Below are 23,177 nucleotides of genomic sequence, written 5' to 3' on the forward strand. Positions count from 1 at the left end.
TTTTAATACATTTAAAATTTTTGATTTTCTAGTATTTTGTGAGGATTTTTACATCTGGGTTGATGGGAGATATTGGTCTGCAATTTTCTTGCAATGTCTTTATCTAGTTTTAGTGTTAGGGCAATACTGTTCTCCTAGAATGAGGTAGGAAGTATTCACTCTACTTCTTTCCATCTTCTGGAAGACATTGTAGACAATTAGTATAACTTCTTCCTTAAACGTTTGGTACAATTTACTAGTAAACCCATTTGGGTCTGGTGCTTCCTGTCTTGGAAGGTTTTAAAATATTGATTCAATTTATTTTATAGATAATAGGCCTGTTTAGATTGTCTGTTTCCTCTTGTGAGTTTTGGCACATTGTATCTTTCAAAGAATTGGTTCATTTCATCTAGGTTATCGAATTTGTGAGCATATTCATAGTGTTCTTTTATTATCCTTTTAATGTCATGGTATTCTGTACTGATATTCTCTTTTTCGTTTCTGGTATCAGTAATTTGAGTCCTTTTTTCTTAGTTAGCCTGGCTAGAGGTTTATTGATTTTATTGATCTTTTCAAAAAACCATCTTTTGGTTTTAGTCATTCCAATCATGTTGTTGACTTACTGTTTTTCAGCTTCTCTAGTTTTTATTATTTGTTTTCTAATACTTAGTTTTTGTTTAATTTGCTCTTTTTTTAAAATAAATTTGTTTTATTTATTTATTTGGCTGCATTGGGTCCCCGTTTCTGTGCGAGGGCTTTCCCTAGTTGCGGCGAGCGGGGGCCACCCCTCATCGCGCTGCGTGGGCCTCTCACCGTTGCGGCCTCTCCTGTTGTGGAGCACGGGCTCCAGACGCGCAGGCTCAGCAGCCGTGGCCCACGGGCCCAGTTGCTCCGCAGCATGCGGGATCCTCCCAGACCAGGGCTCGAACCTGTGTCCCCTGCACCGGCAGGCAGACTCTCAACCACTGCGCCACCAGGGAAGCCCTAATTTGCTCTTTTTTTTCCAGTTTCATAAGATGGAAGCTTAGATGATGGATTTTAGATTTTTTTTCTTTTCTAATGTATGCAGTCAATGCTATAAATTTCTAAGTGTTACTTTTGCTGCATCTTATTACAAAGTCTGATAAGTTGTATTTTCGTATTCATTTAGTTGGAAATGTTTTTAAATTTCTATTGAGATTTCTTCTTTGACTTGTGTTATTTAGAAGTGTGTTGTTTAATCTCCAGGTGTTTTGGGATTTTCCAGCCATCTTTCTATTAATGATTTCTAGCTTAATTCCATTGTAGTCTGAGAGCTTACACTGTATGATTTCTGCTTTTTCAGATTTGTTAAGGAATGTATTATGGTCCAGAATGTGATCTGTCCTGATGAATGTTCCATGTGATCTTGAGAGGAATGTGAATTCTGCTATTGTTGTATGAAGTAGTTTATACATGTCAATTATGTGCAGTTGATTGATGGTGTTATTTAGTTCACCTGTGTTTTTATTGATTTTCTGCTTGCTTTTTACTAGTTTTGTTGCCATTTTTTACCCATCAGAAGTTTGACAAAATGAGGGAAACAGCTCTTTTGCATTTTATTTTGAGTGTGAGAATTGATGGGAGAAATGGAAGAGTCAGGAGCCCTGAGAAGTAATCAGGTCAGCTTAGAAGACAACATTGGTGATGATGAGAGGTGTACCTTAGGTATTAGAAAAACTTTCAGAGTGAGTGAGAGACATATATGTTCTTTTAGTTAGAGTATCTTCAAAAGCAACATAACTCAAAGAATGGGGAGTTTTCATTCTTGAAAGTGAAAATTAGCACAATGTCTAGCATGTAGGCAGTACTTGGTAGATACTTATTTAATGAATATTGGATGTTTTCAATAAAGAAAAAAAAAGCAAGAGCAACTTGGTTACAGAGTGATACCAGTTTATGGAAGACTGCCTATAAAAATGGAATAGATAGATGTATGACCAATGATGAATTCCAAGATTGCTAGAACTATATGAACAATGTTCAGGATGGCTTATGAAAAATACACTAAGTACAAACAAGACTTTTAAAGCTGTGATTAAGAACAAAAATAAAGGCTAAGGGATGGTAAAATGTTAAGTGAAAGATTGGTACTCATCATTTATACCTCCTCCACCAAGGGAAACATTTTTAAAGCTGTAGAGAGTACTCAGAGCAAAATGTACAGGTTTCTAAGACAAAGTTGGATGTGCTTATTAATAAAATGAGACTCAATTAAAAGGAAGAAAAGCAAATTGAAGGCACCAGATTATTTTATTTAAGTAAAATATCCATGAACTGAGATTCTCAAAATTTTGCAAGTGTCGTGAAACCATCACTAGACATCTTGGTATATGAGCCAAAAACCTGGCAGTGGATTTTATTTTCAAAGCAAGAGGGATAGAGACAGGAAGGGTAAGCTGATGTGTTCTGCCTTTTAAAGTTGTACTGGAATAAAACTAAAACTGTACTAGTTTAAATAAGTTTAAATACATAATTATGTTTTTATATTTAATACCAACATATATTAGTAAAAAGAGTATAATTAGATAGTACAGTATTTTTAGAGGGTAATTTGTCACATTGCATGAATGTGTTAAAAGTGTTCATTACAAGGAATCCGTCCTACAAATATGTTTGTCTGATTGAGGAAGAATACATGACAGCATTGTTTACAGCAGTCAAAAATTAGAGACAGGCTAAATGTAACCCAAGGAATAGATTAAATATACTTATGACACAAGTATTAAGAGATGATATAGAATGTCCATAGTGCTTTTCCAAGTGAAAAATGTAAATTGCTTATGAATATGTAAAACATTTCATATTTATGTTTCTTATTAAACTTGTGTGAGTTTGTATATAGGAATTAGGTATTATGAGTCTTCTAACTTTTTTCTTTTTCAAAATTGTTTTGGCTATTCTAGTTCCTTTTTGTTTCCATATTTATTTGAGAATTATCTCAATTTCTGAAAAAGATCCTGGTTGGATTTAAAAGAAGAGTTTTAATTTGCACACATAGTTCACCCGCCAGATTCTATTATGCTGTCTCTTTGTGGTCAATCCTTTTTTCCCCCAACCTCTAACAGCCACTGATCTGTTCTTTGTCTCTCTGGTTTTCCAGAATTACCTCATAAATGGAATTCTACAGTAAGTACGTAGTTTGTGTACTTGAGACTCATCAATATTGTGGCATATATCAATAGTCCATGCCTTTTAATTGTTGAGTAGTATCCATTTTGTGGATATGCCAATTGTATATTTATACAGTCATTCAATTAAGGACGGTTTTGGGCATGTTTCCAGTTTTTGGCAATTATGAATAAGGCTGCTATGAACATTTGAGTACATGTTTTTTGTAAGAACATAAGCTTCTTTGTACCTGGTAAATATCTAGGAGTGGCATTACTCAGTCATATGGTTAGTGTGTGGTTAACTTTTAAAAGGATTGCCAAAATGTTTTTCAAAGGGATTGTGCTATTTTTGTATTCCCTCCAGCTATGTATGAGGTTTCCAGTTGTTCTGACTCCTCACCAACACTTGAAATGGTCTTTTTTATTTTAGTCATTCTAATAAGTATGTAGCAGTGTCTCATTGTGGTTCTAATTTCCATTTCCCTAATGGTAAAGAGCATGCATTGGAATATTTGTCACCCTTTTATCTTCTTTGGTGAAGTGTCTGTTCAAATCTTTCACCCATTAAAAAAAAAAAGGAACTGTTTTCTTTCTTATATCTGAGTTTTGAGAGGTCTTTAAATATTCTTCCTACAAGTTCTTTGTCAGATTTGTGATTTGGAAGTATTTTCTCTCAGTGTATGACTTGTTTTTTCAGTCTCTTAACATTGTCTTTTGCAGAGAAAAAAGATGAAGTCCAGTTAATGTTTTTTGTTTGTGTTTTTATGGATAATGCTTTGGGTGTCATATTTAAGAACTCATTACCTAACCCAAGATGACAGAGATTTTCTTAGGTTTATCTTCCATTTTGTGATTATAGCCATCCTAATGAGTGCAAAATGGTATCATATTGTGATTTTCATTTGCATTTCTCTAATGATGTTGAGCCTCAACCCTTTTTATGTGCTTCTTGGCCAATAATATATCTTCTTTGGAGAAGTGTCTTGAGTCCTTTGACCATTTTTTTAATTGGAATATTTTGTCTTGTTGGATCGTAAGAAATTACAGTTGACCCTTGAACAACATGGGTTTGAACTGTGTGAGTCCACTTAAACATGGAATTTTTTCAGTAAATACATACTACAGTACTACACAATCTACAGTTGATTGAGTCTGTGGCTGCAGAACTGTGGATATGGAAGGCCATCTGTAAAGTTATACGTGGATTTTCAATGGTGTCGGGGGTTGGCGCTCCTAACCCCTATGTTGTTCAAGGGTCAACTGTGTATCCTGGATACTAGATTCTTGTCATATATATGATATGCAGATTTTATTTTCTCCCATTCCTTGGTTGCCTTTTGACTCCATTGATAATGTTGTTGGATGCAGAGAAGCTTTCAGTTTTGATGAAGTCCAACTTACTTTTTCTTTTGTTGCCTGTACTTTTCATGTTATATCCAAGAAATCATTGCCAAATCTAGTGTCATGAAGCTTTTGCCCTAGTTTTTCTTTAAAGGGTTTTATAGTTTTAGCTCTTACACTTAGGTGTTTGATACATTTTCAGTTGATTTTTGTGTATGGTGTAAGGTTAGGGTTTAACTTCATTCTTTTATATGTGAATATCCATTTTTCCCAGCACCCATTTTTTTGAGAAGACAGTCTTTCCCCTATTGCATGATTTTGGCTCCCTTGCCAAAATTCATTTGACCAAATATGTGAGGATTTATTTCTGGGCTCTCTATTCTTTAGGTCTGTATATTTGTCTTTATGCTAGTATCACACTGTTGTGATAAATTTTGAACTCAGGAAGTCTGAGACATCCAACTTTGGTTCCTTTTTTCACGATTGTTCAGGTTTCTTGACATTCCATAAGAATTTCGGATGGAATTTTCTGTTTCTACAAAAAACGAATTGAGATTTTGATGATGATTGTATTGAGTCTGTAGATTGTTTTGGATAGTATTGACATCCTTATAATATTAAGTCTTCCCATCCATGAACAAATCTTTACCTTGGTTAAGTTTCTTTTTAAGTATTTCATTTATTCTGATACAATTGTAAATGTAATTTTTTCCCTTCCTTTTTGGTTTCTTTATTGTCACTGTACAAAAATAGAGCCGTTTTTTGTGTGTTGATTTTGTATCCTATAACATTGTAAACTTAGTCTAAAAAAGAAACACAATTGATTTTTGTATGTTATGTTGTTATCTTGCACCTGCAACTTTTTTCTACTAGTATTTGGTTGTTGTTGATTCTTTGATATTTTTGAAATATAAAGTATTATGTTGTCTGTGAATGGTTTTATTTCTTTATTTGGATGCAGTTTATGTCTCTTTACTGCCTAATTCTGCTTTAACACACAGTAATTTGTTGAAAGCTGTGGTGAAAATGGACATTGTTGACTTCTTGATTTTAGGGGGGAAGCTTTTATTTTAGTCATTCAACATTGAGTGTGAAGTTACTTACGTGTTTTTCATAAATGCCCTTTATTATACTAAGAAAGTTCCCTTCTATTCGTAGTTTTTTGCATGTTTTTATCAGGAAAGAGTGTTTTGGCTCTCTGCTGTCCCTTGAGATTTTGTCAAATGCTATTTGTCGTAATTTGAGATGATTATTAGAAAGAAGGAAAAAAGAACCATGTAATGTATTTTATTACATTGATTGATTTTCTAATGTTGAACCACTGCCATGGTATACATATTACGTTTACTATGTAGTTGATTCTGTTTGCTAATATATGTATGTGTGTGTGTGTGTATATATATATATATATATATATATATATAATATATAACAGGATTTTTGCATTTATATTTATAGGGAAAATTGGTTTCTGTTTTTTTTTCTTTTGATGTGGTGTCTTTGGCTTTTGTATAAAAGAAATGCTTCATAGATTGAGTTACAAAGTTTTTCTTCCTCATGTATTTTTAGGAAGACTTTGAGAAGGATCAGTGTTATTTCTTCTTTAAATTGCTTATAGAATTCACCAGTGAAGCCATCTGGTTCTGGACTTTTTTGTTGGGAGACTTTTAATAACTGATTCAATCTCTTTGCATGTTATAGGTTTGTTCTGATTTTTTTATTTTTGCTTGAGCCATTTAATACAGATTATGCAATTTATTGGCATGCAATTTTCTGTCCTATTCTTCCAGTCTTTTTATTTCTGTAAGGTTGATAGTAATATTCCTGCTTTCATATATGATTGCAGTTATGTGCATTTTTCTATCCGTTTTACTTACTGAGTCTATCTAAAAGTTTGTCAATACTGTTGATACATTAAAAAAAACAATTTTTGGTCTTACTAATTCTGTTGTTTCTCTAGTCTCTCTTGTTTATTTCTTTTATTTTTATTATTTCTTAAATTTTGCTGCCTTTACATTTAGTTTGCTCTTCTTTTTCCTATTAAGGTATAGAATTAGGTTGTTGAATTTATTTAAAAAATTTTTCTTTTAACATCTTTATTGGTGTATAATTGCTTCACAGTGGTGTGTCAGCCTGTGCTCTACAACAAAGTGAATCAGCTATACATATACATACATCCCCATATCTCCTCCCTCTTACGTCTCCCTCCCACCCTCCCCATTCCCCACGTCTAGGTGGTCACAAAGTACTGAGCTAATCTCCCTGTGCTATGCAGCTGCTTCCCACTAGTTATCTGTTTTACATTTGGTAGTGTGTATGAGTCCATGCCACTCTCTCACTTCGTCCCAGTTTACCCTTCCCCGTCCCTGTGTCTTCAACTCCATTCTCTAGGTCTGCGTCTTTATTCGTGTCCTGCCCCTAGGTTCTTCAGAACCATTTTTTAAAAAGATTTCATATATATGTGTTAGCATATGGTATTTGTTTTTCTCTTTCTGACTTGATTCACTCTGTGTGACAAACTCTAGGTCCATCTGCCTCACTACAAATAACTCAATTTCGTTTCTTTATATGGCTGAGTAATATTCCATTGTATATATGTGCCACATCTTCTTTATCCATTCATCTGTCGATGGACACATAGGTTGCTTCCATGTCCTGGCTATTGTAAATAGAGCTGCAGTGAACGTTGTGGTACAAGATTCTTTTTGAATTATGGTTTTCTCAGGGTATATACCCAGTAGTGGGATTGCTGGGTTGTATGGTAGTTCTATTTTTAGTTTTTTTTTTTTGGTGGTACGTGGGCCTCTCACTGTTGTGGCCTTTCCCGGAGCACAGGCTCAGCAGCCCTGGCTCACAGGCCTAACCGCTCCGTGGCATGTGAAATCTTCCCAGACCAGGGCACGAACCTGTGTCCCCTGCATTGGCAGGCAGACTCTCAACCACTGCGCCACCAGGGAAACCCTATTTTTAGTTTTTTAAGGAAGCTCCATACTGTTCTCCATAGTGGCTGTATCGATTTACATTCCCACTAACAGTGCAAGAGGGTTCCTTTTTCTCCACACCCTCTCCAGCATTATTGTTTGTAGATTTTTTTTTTTTTTTTTTTTTTTTTTTTGCGGCTTCTCCCATTGCAGAGCACAGGCTCCATATGAGCAGGCTCAGCGGCCATGGCTCACGGGCCTAGCCGCTCCGCGGCATGTGGGATCCTCCCGGACCGGGGCACGAACCTGTGTCCCCTGCATAGGCAGGCGGACTCTCAACCACTGCGCCACCAGGGAAGCCCTGTTTGTAGATTTTTTGATGATGGCCATTAACTGGTGTGAGGTGATACCTCATTGTAGTTTTGAATTGCATTTCTCTACTGATTAATGATGTTGAGCATTCTTTCATGTGTTTGTTGGCAATCTGTATATCTTCTTTGGAGAAAGGTCTGTTTAGGTCTTCTGCCCATTTTTGGATTGGGTTTTTTGTTTTTTGATATTGAGCTGCTTGTAAATTATGGGCATTAATCCTTTGTCAGTTGCTTCATTTGCAAATATTTACTCCCATTCTGAGGGTTGTCTTTTCGTCTTGTTTATGGTTTCCTTTGCTGTGCAAAATCTTTGAAGTTTCATTAGGTCCCCTTTGTTTATTTTTGTTTTTATTACCATTTCTCTAGAAGGTGGGTCAAAAAGGATCTCGCTGCGATTTATGTCAGAGTGTGTTCTGTCTATGTTTTCCTTTAAGGGTTTAATAGTGTCTGGCCTTACATTTAGCTCTTTAATCCATTTCAAGCTTATTTTTGGTGTTAGGGAGTGTTCTAATTTCATTCTTTTGCATGTAGCTGTGCAGTTTTACCAGCACCAATTACTGAAGAGTCTGCCTTTTCTCCAATGTATATTTTTGCCTCCTTTATCAAAAATAAGGTGACCGTATGTGCATGGGTTTATCTCTGGGCTTTCTATCCTGTTACACTGATCTGTATTTCTGTTTTTGTGCCAGTACCATACTGTCCTGATTGCTGTAGCTTCATAGTATAGTCTGAAGTCAGGGAGCCTGATTCCTCCAGCTCTGTTTTTCTTTCTCAAGATTGCTTTGGCTGTTCAAGGTCCTTTGTGTTTCCATACAAATTGTGAAATTTTTTGTTCTAGTTCTGTGAAAAATGCCATTGGTAGTTTGATAGGGATTGCCTTGAATCTGTAGATTGCTTTGGGTAGTATAGTCACTTTCACAGTGTTGATTCTTCCAATCCAAGAACATGGTACATCTCTCCATCTGTTGGTATCGTCTTTAATTTTTTTCATCAGTGTCTTATAGTTTTCTGCATACAGGTCTTTTGTCTCCTTAGGCAGGTTTATTCCTAGGTATTTTATTCTTTTTGTTTCAGTGGTAAATGGGATTGTTTCCTTAATTTCTCTTTCAGATTTTTCATCATTAGTGTATAGGAATGCAAGAGATTTCTGTATGCTAATTTTGTATCCTGCTACTTTACCAAATTCATTGATTAGCTCTAGTAGTTTTCTGGTAGCATCTTTAGGATTCTCTGTGTATAGTATCTTGTTATCTGCAAACAGTGATAGCTTTACTTCTTGTTTTCCAGTTTGGATTCCTTTTATTTCTTTTTCTTCTCTGATTGCTGTGGCTAAAATTTCCAAAACAATGTTGAATCAAGAGTGGTGAGAGTGGGCAACCTTGTCTTGTTCCTGATCTTAGGGGAAATGGTTTCAGTTTTTCACCATTGAGAATAATGTTGGCTGTGGGTTTGTCATATATGGCCTTTATAATGTTGAGATAAGTTGCCTCTATGCCTACTTTTTGGAGAGTTTTTATCATAAATGGGTGTTGAATTTTGTCAAAAGGTTTTTCTGCAGCTATTGAGAGAATCATATGGTTTTTATTCTTCAATTTGTTAATATGGTGTATCACATTGATTGATTTGCATACAGTGAAGAATCCATGCATTCCTGTGATAAACCCCACTTGATCATTTTAATGTAGTGTTGGATTCTGTTTGCTAGTATTGTGTTGAGGATTTTTTCATCTTTGTTTATCAGTTATATTGGCCTGTAATTTTGCGGGGTTTTTTGTGTGATATCTTTATCTGGTTTTGATATCAGGGTGAAAGTGGCCTCGTAGAATGAGTTTAGGAGTGATCCTGCCTCTACTATATTTTGGAGGAGTTTGAGAAGGATAGATGCTAGGTCTTCTCTAAATGTTTGATAGAATTTGCCTGTGAGGCCATCTGGTCTTGGGCTTTTGTTTGTTGGAAGATTTTAAATCACAGTATCAATTTCAGTGCTTGTGATTCGTCTGTTTATATTTTCTGTTTCTTCTTGTTTGAGTGTCGGAGGTTGTGCGTTTCTTAGAATGTGTTCATTTCTTCCAGGTTGTCCATTGTATTCGCATGTAGTTGCTTATAGTAATCTCTCATGATCCTTTGGATTTCAGCAGTGTCAGTTGTTACTTCTCCTTTTTCATTTCTAATTCTGTTGATTTGAGTTTTCTCCTTTTTTTTCTTGATGAGTCTAGCTAGTGGTTTATCAATTTTGTTTATCTTCTCAAAGAGCCAGCTTTTAGTTTTATTGATCTTTGCTATTGTTTCCTTCATTTCCTTTTCATTTACTTCTGATCTGATTTTTAAGATTTCTTTTGCTAACTTTGGGCTTTTTTTGTTTTTGTTTTTCTAGTTGTGTTGGGTGTAATGTTAGGTTGTTTATTTGAGATGTTTCTTGTTTCTTAAGGTATGGTTGTATTGCTATAAACTTCCCACTTAGAATTGCTTTTGTTGCATCCCACAGGTTTTGGGTGGTCATGTTTTCATTGTCATTTGTTTCTAGATATGTTTTGATTTCCTCTTTGATTTCTTCAGTGATCTCTTGGTTATTAAGTAGTGTATTGTTTAGCCTCCATGTGTTTATATTTTTTACTGATTTTTTCTTGTAACTGATAATCTAGTCTGATCACGTTGTTGTCGGAAAAGATACTGAATACGATTTCAATTTTCTTAAATTTACCAAGGCTTGATTTGTGACCCAAGATATGATCTATGCTGGAGAATGTTCCATGCGCACTTGAGAAGAAAGTGTATTCTGTTGTTTTTGGATGTGATGTCCTATAAATATCAATTAAGTCCACCTTGTTTAATGTATCACTTAAAGCTTGTGTTTCCTTATTTATTTTCGTTTTGGATGATCTGTCCATTGGTGAAAGTGGAGTGTTAAAGTCCCCTACTATGATTGTGTTATTGTCGATTTCCCCTTCTGTGGCTGTAAGCATTTGCCTTACGGACTGAGGTGCTCCTGTGTTCGGTGCATAAATATTTATAATTGTTACCTCTTCTTGGATTGATCCCTTCATCATTACATAGTGTCCTTCTTTGTTTCTTGTATTAGTCTTTATTTTAAAGTCCATTTTGTCTGATATGAGAATTGCTGCTCCAGCTTTCTTTTGACTTCCATTTGCATGGAATATCTTTTCCATCCCCTCACTTTCAGTCTCTATGTGTTCCTAGGTCTGAAGTGGGTCTCTTGTAGACAGCATATATACAGGTCTTGTTTTTGTATCCATTCAGCCAGTCTTTGTCTTTTGGTGGGAGCATTTAATCCATTTACATTTAAGGTAATTATCAATATGTATCTTCCTATTACCATTTTCTTAATTGTTTTGGGTTTGTTACTGTAGGTCTTTTCCTTCTCTTGTGTTCCCTGCCTAGAGAAGTTCCTTTAGTATTTGTTGTAAAGCTGGTTTGGTGATGCTGAATTCTCTTAGTTTTTGCGTGTCTGTAAAGGTTTTAATTTCTCCATCAAATCTGAGTGAGATACTTGTTGGGTACAGTAGTCTTAGTTGTAGGTTTTTCCTTTTCATCACTTTAAATATGTCTTGCCACTCCCTTCTGGCTTTCAGAGTTTTTGCTGAAAGGTCAACTGTTAACCTTATGCAGATTCAATTATATGTTATTTGTTGTTTTTCTTTTGCTGCTTTTAATATTTTTTCTTTGTATTTAATTTTTGATAGTTTGATTAATATGTGTCTTGGCGTTGTTCTCCTTGGATTTATCCTATATGGGGCCCTCTGTGCTTCCTGGACTTGACTGTTTCTTTTCCCATATTAGGGAAGTTTTCAACTCTAATCTCGTGAAATATTTTCTCAGACCCTTTTTTTTCTCTCCTTCTGGGACCACTATAATTCGAATGTTGGTGCATTTAACGTTGTCCTGGAGGTCTCTGAGACTGTCCTCAATTCTTTTCATTCTTTATTCTGCTCTGCAGTAGTTAATTCCACTATTTTATCTTCCAGGTCACTTAGCCATTCTTCTGCCTCAGTTATTCTGCTATTGATTCCTTCCAGAGAATTTTAAAATTCATTTATTGTGTTGTTTATCACTGTTTGTTTGCTCTTTAGTTCTTCTAGGCCCTTTCAAAATATTTCTTGTATTTTTCCATTCTCTTTCCAAGATTTTGATCATCTTTACTATCATTACTCTGAATTCTTTCTCAGGTAGACTGCCTATTTCCTCTTCATTTGGTCTGGTGGGTTTTTACCTTGCTCCTTCAGCTGCGTGTGTTTCTCTCTCTTCTCATTTTGCTTAACTTACTGTGTTTGGGGTCTCCTTTTCACAGGCTGCAGGTTCGTAGTTCCCGTTGTTTTTTGGTGTCTGCCCCCAGTGGCTAAGGTTGGTTCAGTGGTTGTGTATGCTTCCCAGTGGAGGGGACTGGTGCCTGTGTTCTGGTGGATGAGGCTGCATGTTGTCTTTCTCTTGGGCAGGTCCATGTCCGGTGGTGTGTTTTGGGGTGTCTGTGAACCTTATTATGATTTTAGGCAGCCTCTCTGCTTATGGGTGGGGTTGTGTTCCTGTCTTGTTAGTTGTTAGGCCTAAGGTGTCCAGCACTGTAGCTTGCTGGTCATTTAGTGGAGCTGGATCGTAGCATTGAGAATGAGATGTCTGTGAGAGCTTTCTCTATTTGATATTATGTGGAGGTGGGAGGTCTCTGGTGGACCAATGTCCTGAACTTGGCTCTCCCATCTCAGAGGCACAGGCCTGATACCCTGTTGGAGCACCAAGACCCTGTCAGCCACACAGCTTAGAAGGAAAGGGGAAAAAAAAAAGAAAGAAAGAAGAAAATAAAAGTTATTTTAAAAAATGAAGAATAATTATTAAAAATTAAAAAAATGAAAAAGTCACAAAAAAGTGAGGAGAGTAACCAAACCAAAAAAAAAAAAAAAAAATGCACCAATGGTAGCAAGCCGTAAAAACTATACCAAAAAAAAAAAAATACGGACAGACAGAACTGTAGGTCAAATGGTAAAAGCAAAGCTATACAGACAAAATCACGCAGAGAAGTATACACATACAAACATACAAAAGGAGAAAAAGAAAAAAAAAATATATCGTTGCTCCCAAAGTCCACTGCCTCAGTTTTGTGATGATTTGTTGTCTATTCAGGTATTCCACAGATGCAGGGCACATCAAGTTTGTTTCGGAGATTTAATCCGCTGCTCCTGAGACTGCTAGGGGAGAATTCCTTTTCTCTTCTTTGTCCGCATAGGTCCTGGGATTCAGCTTTGGATTTGTCCCCACCTGTGCGTGTTGGTTGCCTGAGGGTGTCTGTTCTTTGCTTAGACGGGATGAGGTTAAAGTAGCAGCTCATTAGTGGACTCTGGCTCACTCAGGCGGGGGGAGGGAGGGGTACGGAATGTGGGGCCAGCCTGGAGCGGCAGAGGCCAGCATGACGGTGCAACACCCTGAGGTGCACTGTGTGTCCCCCCCGGGAACTTTTCCCTGCATCACGGAACCCTGGCAGTGGTGTGCTGCACAGGTTCCTGGGAGGGGGTATGGGTAGCGACCTGTGCTTGCACACAGGATTCTTGGTGGCAGTGGTTGCAGCATTTGCGGTTTATGCCCGTCTCTGGGGTGCGAGGTGATAGCCGCAGTTCGCGCCCATTTCTGGAGCTCGCTTAGGTGGTGCTCTCTCTGCCTTCTGTGGGTACATGGAACAGGAATCGCCTCTCCTCACGTACCCCAGAACAATGGTCTCTTGCCTCTTCGGCAGGTCCAGACTTTTTCCTGGACTCCCTCCTGGCCAACTGTGGCGCACTAGCCCCCTTCAGGCTGTGTTCTCGCAGCCAACTCCAGTTCTCTCCTTGGGATTTGACCTCCGAAGCCTGAGCCTCAGCTCCCAGCCCCCACCCGCCCCGGCAGGTGAGCAGACAAGCGTCTCAGGCTGATGAGTGCTGGTTGGCACTGATCCTCTCTGCGGGAATCTCTCCACTTTGCCCTCTTCACCCCTATTGCTGCACTCTCCTCAGTGATTCCGATGCTCCCCCCTGCCTCTGCCAGTGAAGAGGCTTCCTAGTGTGTGGAAACTTTTCCTCTTTCACAGCTCCCTCCACTGGTGCAGGTTCCGTCCCTATTCTTTTTTCTCTGTTTTTTCTTTTTTCTTTTGCCCTACCCAGGGACGTGGGGAGTTTCTTGCCTTTTGGGAGATCTGAGTTCTTCTGCCAGCGTTCAGTAGGTATTCTGTAGGAGTTGTTCCACATGTAGATGTATTTCTGATGTATTTGTGGGGAGGAAGTTGATGTCCACGTCTTACTCTTCCACCATCTTGAAGGGCTCCCTCATTTTTTTTTTTTTTTTTTTTTTTTTTTTTTTGCTGTACGTGGGCCTCTCACTGTTGTGGCCTCTCCCGTTGCGGAGCACAGGCTCCGGACGCGCAGGCTCAGTGGCCATGGCTCACGGGCCCAGCCTCTCCGCGGCATGTGGGATCTTCCCGGACCGGGGCACAAACCCGCGTTCTCTGTATTGGCAGGCGGACTCTCAGCCACTGCGCCACCAGGGAAGCCCGTGTATATCTTTTTGATTGTTATATTTTCCTGATGAATTGATCATTTTTACTCAGTGTATTATGTCTCACATAATAAATGTGACAGGGCCTCCCTGGTGGTGCAAGTGGTTGAGAGTCCGCCTGCCGATGCAGGGGATACGGGTTCGTGCCCCGGTCTGGGAGGATCCCATATGCCGTGGAGCGGCTGGGCCCGTGAGCCATGGCCGCTGAGCCTGCGCGTCCGGAGCCTGCGCGTCCGGAGCCTGTGCTCCGCAACGGGGGAGGCCACAACAGTGAGAGGCCCGCATACCGCAAAAAAAAAAAAAATGTGACAAAATTTATTTTGTCTGATATTAGCATAGCCACTCCAGCTTTCTTTTGGTTACCTTTTGTATAGAATACCTTTTTGTATCTTCTTGTTTTCAATCTCTTTGTGTATTTAAATTTAAAATGAATTTCTTGTAGACAGTGTGTCACTGGATCATTTTATTTTATTTTTTTCAAAATTTATTTATTTATTTTTGGCTGCGTTGGGTCTTCTTTGCTGCACGTGGGCTATCTCCAGTTGCAGCGAGAGGTGCAGAGTTGCGGTGCACGGGCCTCTCATTGCAGTGACTTTTCTCTTGTTGTGGAGCACGGGCTCTAGGCTCATGGGTTTCAGTAGTTGTGGTACGTGGGCTCAGTAGTTGTGGCTCGTGGGCTCTAGAGCGCAAGCTCAGTAGTTGTGGCGCACGGGCTTAGTTGCTCCGTGGCATGTGGGATCTTCCTGGACCAGGGCTTGAACCCATGCCCCTGCACTGGCAGGTGAATTCTTAACCATTGCACCACCAGGGAAGTCCCTGGATCATTTTAAAACATTCCATTGTGCCAGTCTGTCTCTTAATTGATTAGTTTAATACATTTATATTTAAGGATATTGTTGATAAGGAAGGACTTCTGCCATTTTGCTGTTTTTCTTCTAGTTGTCTTATATCTTCTTTGTTGCTCAATTCCTCTATCACTGCTTTCGTTTGTGTTTGAATTTTTTCTAGTGTACCATTTTCATGTTTTAAATATTTTAAATTGTTTTCTTAGTAATCATCCTGGTGATCAGAATTAATATCTTAACGTTTATACCAATTTAGTTTGAAATGATAGTAACTTGGCTTTTTATTCATATATTCAGGCATACCTCAAATGCATTGCGGGTTTGGTTCTAGACCACCGCAGTAAAGCAAACATCACAGCAAAGTGAGTCACTTGAGTTACTGTAGTCTGTTAAGTATTCATTAGCATTATGTCTTAAAAATCTATGTACATACCTTTATGTACATACATAAAAAACACTTTATTGCTAAAACGTGCTAACCATCATCTGAGCCTTCATTGACTTGTAATCTTTTTGCTGGAGGAGGGTCATGCCTCATTGTTGATGGCTGCTGAATGTTGGTGGTTGCTGAAGGCTGGAGTGATTGTGACAATTTCTTAAAATAAGACAACAGTGAAGATTGCCACATTGGTGGACTCTTCCATTCATGAATAAATTTCCTGTAGCATACAATGCTGTTTGAGATCATGTTACCCATAATAGAACTTTTTTCAAAATTGGAGTCAGTCCTCTTAAACCCTGCCACTGCTTTATCAATTAGGTTTGCATAATACTCTATAAACTGTTTGTTGTCATTTTAGCAGTCTTGTCAGCATCTTCGCCAGGAGTAGATTTCATCTCAAGAAACTACTCTCTTTGCTCATACATACTCATTTGTAAACTCATTTGGAAAAGTTTTTATCATGAGAATTGTAGTAATGCTGTCACATGTTCAGACTGCACTTTTAATTCTAGTTCATTGCTATTTCACTACACCCACAGTTCTTTCCCCCACTGAAAACTTGAATCCCTCAAAGTCATCCATGAGAGTTGGAATCAGCTTCTTGCAAACTCCTGTTTATGTTCATGTTTTGACCTCGTTCCATGAATCACAAACGTTACTAATGGCATCTAGAATGCTGAATCTTTTCCATGTTTTCAACTGACCTTGTCCAGGTTCATCAGAGGAATCACTAGCTATGACAGCTGCAGCCTTATGAAATGTATTTCTTAACTAATGAAAGTTGAACAGTGAAATGACTCCTTGTGGGGTGCAGGATGGATGCCGTGTCAGGAGGTGTGAAAACAGCGTAACTCTCACTGTGCACTGTTAGCAGAGCTCTTGGGTGATCAGGTGCATTGTCAATGAGCAGTAATATTTTGAAAGGAATCTTCTGAGCAGTAGATCTCAAGAGTAGGTTTAAAATATTCACTAAACCATGTTGTAAACAAATGTTTTGTCATCCAGGCTTTGTTTTTCCATTTCTAGAGCACAGGCAGAATAGATACAGTGTAATTCTTAAGGGCCCTAGGATTTTTGGAATAATAAATGAGCACTGGCTTCAGTTTAAAGTCACTAGCTACCTTAGACCCTATAAAGAAAGTATGCTTGTTTTTTGAAGCTTTGAAGCCAGGCACTGACTTCTTCTCTCTACCTATGAAAGTCCTAGGTGTCATCTTCTTCCAAAATAATGCTGTTTTGTCTACATTGAAAATCTTTTGTTTAGTGTAGGCACCTTAATTACTTATTTTAGCTAGATCTTCTGCATAATTTGCTTCAGTTTCTACATCACCATTTGCTGCTTTACCTTGCACTTTTATGTTATGGAGACAGCTTCTTTCCTTAAGCCTCACAAACTAGCCTCTCCTAGTTTCATACTTTTTTTCTGCAGCTTCCTCATTTGTCTTAGCCTTTTTAGGGTCTTGCTCTGGATTAGACTTGGACTTAAGGGAATGTTGTAACTGATTTGATCTTCTATCTAGATTCCTAAGACTTCCTCATATCAGCAATAGGATGTTTTGCTTTCTTATCATTCACATGTTCACTGGAGTAGCATTCTCAATTTTCTTTAAGAACTTTTTCTTTGCAGTTACAACTTGCTTGGTGCAAGAGACCTTGCTTTTTAATCTGTCAGCTTTTGACATGCCTTCTTCGCTAAGCTTAATCATGTCTAGTTTTTGATTGAAAGTGAGAGACATACAATTCTTCCTTTGACTTGAACACGTAGCGGCCATTGTGGGTTTATTAATAGGCCTAATTTCAATATTGTTATGTATCCCGGAATAGGGAGGGCCGCGGAGAGGGAGAGAGACAGAGGAATGGCCAATCAGTGGAGCAGTCATAACACACACAACATTTATCAGTTATGTTTGCTGGCTTATGTGGGTGTCATTCATGGCATCCTAAAACAATTATGATAGTAACATTGCTGATCACAGATTACCATAGGACACATAATAATAATAATGAAAAGTTTGAAATATTGGGAGAATTACCAAAATGTGACAGAGAGACATGAAATGAGCAAGTGCTGTTGGAAGAATGACAGTGATAGACTAGCAGGGTTGCCACAAAACCTTAAATTTGTAAAAAATGCAGTATCTTTGAAGCTCATAAAGCAAAGTGCAATAAAATGAGGTGTACCTGTAATAACTTGTAAAATTTTGCTCCCATCCGCATCCCTCACTTATATTATTGTTACAAATTACATCTTTTGATTCAAAGAAATGGAAAGATGTCCCATACTCTGGGATTGGAAGAATTAATATTGTTAAAATGCCCATACATTTTGGACAAAGGAATCTACAGATTTAATGCAATTCGTATCAAAATATCCATGACATTTTTCATAGAACTAGAACAAATAGTCCTAAAATTTATATGGAACTGCAGAAGACCCAGAATTGCCAAAGCAATCCTGAGGAAAAAGAACAAAGCATAACCCTTCCAGACTTCAGACTATACTACAAAGCTACAATATCTTATAATAACGTATAATGAAAAATAATCTGAAAAAATGGTATAACTGAATCACTTTGCTGTACACCTGAAGCAAACACAATATTGTAAATCAACTATACTTCAATTAAAAGCTAAACTATATCTTTATACATTGTGTATTCATTAACATAGGTATATAAATACTATTTTATTATTTTTCTCTTAAATCATAAAGGAAACAAATACAGGAATTACCAAAAATAAAATAGTACTGGCTTCTGTATTTACCTGTGTAGTTAATTTTTCCAATGTTCTCCTTTTTTTCTGTGGCTTCAAGTTTTGTTTATTCTTTATTTCTGCATGAAGGAGTTCCTTTAGTGTTTCTTTTAGGGCAGGGCAGGTCTAGCAACAAACTTCCTCAGTTTTTATTTTTCTAGGAATGTTTTAATTTCTCTGCCATTTTTGAGTGATAGTCTGCTGGGTATGGAATTGTTATTTGACAGTTTTCTTTCAGCATTTTAGATATGTCATCCTACTGTTTTCTGGCTTCTATGATATTTAATGAGAAATTGGCTGTTAGTCTTACTGTGGATTCTGTGGATTACTTGTATATGATGAGGTGGATTGTTTTTGTTCTTCCTTCAAGATTCTTTCATCTCTGGCTTTTACAGTTTAACTATACAGTTGACTTTTGAATCACACAGGTTTGAACTGCACCTGTCCACTCTTACACAGGTGTTTTTCAGAAAAAACTAAAATATTACACAGTCTGTGGTTAGTTGAGCACTGATGTGGAACCACAAATACGGAGGGCTGACTATAAAGTTATATGCAGATTTTTGACTGTGCAGGGAGTCAGTGCCCCTAACCCTGGTGTTGTTCAAGGGTAAACTGTAGTTTATATCTGTGTGACTCTTTAAAATTTTTTTTAAATTTTGTATACAATTTTTAAAGATTACCTTCCATTTACAGTATTACAAAATGTTAGCTATGTTCCTCATGTTGTATGATACATCCTTGAGCCTATCTTACACCCAATAGTTTGTACCTCCCACTCCCCCACCTCTATGTTACCGACCCAAACCCCACCCCCACCCACTGGTAACCACTAGCTTGTTCTCTATATCTCTGTGTGTGACTCACTTTTGAGTTTCTCCTACTTGGAGTTCATTTACCTTCTTGATTGTGTAGATTTCTGTATTTAACTTCAAATTGGTAAGTTTTTTGCCATTGTGTCTTCAGATATTCTTTCTATCTCTTTCTGTTGATATACTTTTGGAAGTCTGTTTTCTCTGGAAGTCAGACTTCAATATCTGGGCTTATATAGAGATGATTTATGTGAAATTCTTTTTTTGTTGTTGTTGTTAATGGGTCATATTTTCACATTTCTTTGTATGCCTTTTGATTTTTTTTTTTTTTAAAAACTGGACATTTTGAATATTGCAGTTTTGTAACACTATATTCTCCTCTCCTCCCCATGCTTTACTGTTGTTGTCTTTTCAAGGGCTGCAGTCATTTCTTTATTTACTTTTTCCTAAACTTTTTTCAAGGACTGTATTCCTTGTCATGTGTGGTTACTGAAATTTTGTTGTCTGGGTGTTTAGCAGTGATCTTCCAGATTTCCTTAGTTAATGGGAGTTGGAAAAATGTAATTTCTTGTTTTTTGCAGATTGTTTGTTAGCTGAGGTACTTCTTCAGAGGTTAGGCAGGCTACCTACAGCTTTGCCTTAGTAGTCATCTTGTGCTTGCACAGAGAGCAAAGATCAGCTAGAGTTGCAAGCCTGTGCTCCTCACGTCTTCTGTAAGAATTCATCCAGCCCTGGGCATTCAAGTAGCAGTCTACACTTCATAGTATGTGCAATATCCCTTTGAAGTACTTATTCTTCAAATATCTTACTCCTCTGCCTTTTTATTTTGAGGCTTTTTAGATTGTCTGATATTTATGTAATCCACTGTCTTGCCCCTGGCAGCTACTTTTATTGTATGTCTTTAAATCTTTTTGAAAGATGATACTCTTTCAAGGAAAAGGGAGGCCCTTCAAAGTACTCTGCCACAGTTTTTGAGAACGGGTCCATGGTGTTCTCTTTGGCATCAGCAAGCCATACTAGTAACTCTGTCTGCTGTCCCTGTGGGCACCATAGAGTTGGGGGAGGGGAGATGGCATACAGGTAAGCAAAATTATTACTGTGCTCTTTTATCAAATAAAATAGACTGTTAGGCACTTCTCAGTCATACGTTTTTATTAGATTACACATGTCCATAAAAGATGTCTTGTCATTTTTTTTTCCAAGTTAAGAGTTGCTTCATTGGAGGGCCTAATTGTTGAGGTTTCTTACTCCTCCATTTTCCATGACATCATTTCTTTTTTTCATTTTTGAAAGATTGATAATTCAGTGTTCATGGTTTTTTCCTCTCCACTCATCAGTTTTATTCCATTGTCTTTCACCTTACACAGTTTCTACCAAAAAGTCTGATAAAATTTTTTGTTTTTCTGTGTGTGAGGAATTATGTTTTTTTAGCTTCCTTTTGAATTTTCTTTCATTTTTAGCAGTATTATATTTTAGGGTATTCTTCTTGGGAATTCTCTGACCTTCCGTCTGTGTTTTATTGTCTTAAATTATTTTTGGGACGTTCTCCTCTGTTATCTCTTCAAATATTTATTTTGCTTTGATCTTTCTCTCTCCTTCTGGAATTCTAGTTATACCTATGTTATTCTATTAGGTATTGTGTCATGGCCTGTCTTGGATGCTCTCTTTTGTCCCACTTCCTCTGCTTTTTTTTTTTTTTTTTAATAAACTTTATTTTTTAGAGAAGTTTTACGTTCACAGTAGAATTGAACAGAAGGTAGAGAGATTCCCCCTATAACCCCTGTTCCCACATACATATAGCCTCTCCCACTGTTAACATCCCACATTACAGTGGTATGTCTGTTACAATCAATGAACCTATGTTGACATGTCATTATCACCCAGTGTCTGTAATTTACATTAGGGTTCACTCTTTGTGTTATATATTCTATGGGTTTTGATAAATGTACAGTTAGATGTACCCACCATATCTTCTCTGCCCTAAAAATCTTCTGTGCCCACTTAGTCATCTCTCATACCCCATAACTTCTGGCAGTCACTGATATTTTTACTGTTTCCATAGTTTTGCCTTTTCCAGAATGCCATATTGTTCAAATCATATAGTATGTAGTGGTTCCAGATTGGCTTCTTTTAGTTAGTAATATGCATTTGAGCTTTCTCTGTGTCTTTTCCTGGCTTGATAGCTCATTGCTTTTAAGTGTTAAATAGTATTCCATTGTCTGCATGTACCACAGTTTATTTATCCATTCACCTCTTAAAGGACACCTTTCTTTCCTGTTTTGGCAATTTTGAATAAAACCGCTGTAAACATCTTTGTGCAGGCTTTTATGTAGACATAAATTTTCAATTCATTTGGGTAAATACCAAGGAGTGTGCTTGTTGGTAGTGCTGGTTGATTGTAGTCTGTGTAGTCTGGTATATTCATTTTATTCTAAAGTAATTTTCAAAAGACCTGAATAGACACTTTTCTGAAGAAGGTATATAAATGACCAAAAGCTACATGAAAAGGTATTCAACATCACTAGTCTTCAGGGAAATGAAAATCAGAGCCATGATGTATCCCTTCACACCTCTGTTAGGCTGGCTTTTATCAAAAAAGATAAGAGATATATTCTGGTTGAGGATGTGGGCAAAATGGAACCCCTTCACTATTCGTGCAAATGTAAACTGGTAAAGCCTCTGGAAAACAGTATGGAGGTTTCTCAGGTAATTAAAAACTACCATATTACACAGCAATTCCACTTCTGGGTATATATCCAAAAGAAATGAAACCATTATCCCAAAGAGATGGATGTACTCCCATGCTCATAGTACCATTATTCACCATAACCAAAATATGGAAACAACCTTATGTGTCCATGGACGTATGAGTAAAGAAAACTTGTTGTGTATATGTGTGTGGAATCACTTATATGTGGAATCTTGAAGCGGGGGTGGGGAATTTGTAGAAAAGTGGTTGCCAGGGGCCAAGTGGTAGGGGAAATAGGGAGAGGTTGGTTAAAGGTTGCAAACTTTGTTATAAATGAATACGGTCTGAGGATCTAATGTATAATATAGTGACTATAGTTGATAACACTGTTTTGTATAATTGAAATTTGCTAAGAGAGTAGAACTTACTGAATGTTGGGACCAAAAAAACAAAAGGAAAAGTAAATATGTGAGGTGGTGGATTTGTTAATTAGCTCAATGGGGGAAACCCTTCATAATGTATCCATATATCAAATCATCCTGCTGTAAGTGACAGTTTTATTTGTCAACTGTACCTCAGTAAAGCTGGAAAAAATAATTTCTTTCTTTCTTTCTTTTTTTTAATTAACAGGATTACCTTTGAGGTTATTTTGAAAGTTTTGAGTTGTACAGCACTTGATTCTTTGCTCCATTGTGGAAAGATCTTTACAGCAATGATTACTTCAGAGTTACCAGTGTTACAGTAAGTATTATAGCTTTCTTTTTTTTTTAAATGCATGTAACACTTTTCTGTATCAAAATGCTCTCATTAATAAGACACATCAAATATATTCTCTGATAGTTGGGTAATATGTTTGAAGTAAAAGAACTATTAGAGGGTGTAATTACTATATCCATCTATAGCCCTTGCATCATAATGTCAGCATGTTCTGTGTTACTGAGCGAAAAACATGTTACACTGTCTTATATTAGGAGTCAGCAAACTATGAACATGGGCCAATCTGGCATGCTGACTGTTTTTGTAAATAAAGTGTTATTGGAATAGAGTCACACTGATTCCTTTGAAGACTGTTTATGACTATAAGTTGTAATAGAGAATGAATTAATCTGCAGAGCATAAATATTTTGTTTGGTTATTTACAGAGAAAGTTTGTAGACCTCTATCCTGTATCACACTGTGTGTCTAACCCTCTCACCCCCATGCCAGAGCTTCTTTTCCCTGAGATTGAGATTGTGATTGGTGAGTCCTTGGCATTTCTGGTGGCATCTCATTATTAGATTTTGTTAGGGTTGTAGGACAGATCTAGAATTTGATCTTATTATGAATTCTCTGGGAGATGTGATCAGGGTAACGGCAGATAC

At 37.3% G+C, this 23,177-nt stretch overlaps 1 protein-coding gene across 1 annotated transcript in view; it reads left to right on the forward strand.

Moving 5' to 3' along the window:
* Positions 1-23,177, forward strand: part of STAG1 (STAG1 cohesin complex component) — a 436,282-nt gene that overhangs the window by 101,231 nt on the left and 311,874 nt on the right. The window contains exon 2 of the mRNA XM_060099648.1: positions 22,447-22,557. Within this exon, the coding sequence (XP_059955631.1) occupies positions 22,529-22,557 (29 nt within the window). The 5' untranslated portion in view covers positions 22,447-22,528. The remainder of the gene's footprint in view (positions 1-22,446; positions 22,558-23,177) is intronic.

The sequence above is a fragment of the Mesoplodon densirostris genome, chromosome 5 (genome assembly GCF_025265405.1).
Source record: "Mesoplodon densirostris isolate mMesDen1 chromosome 5, mMesDen1 primary haplotype, whole genome shotgun sequence".
NCBI classification, from domain to species: Eukaryota; Metazoa; Chordata; class Mammalia; order Artiodactyla; family Ziphiidae; genus Mesoplodon; species Mesoplodon densirostris.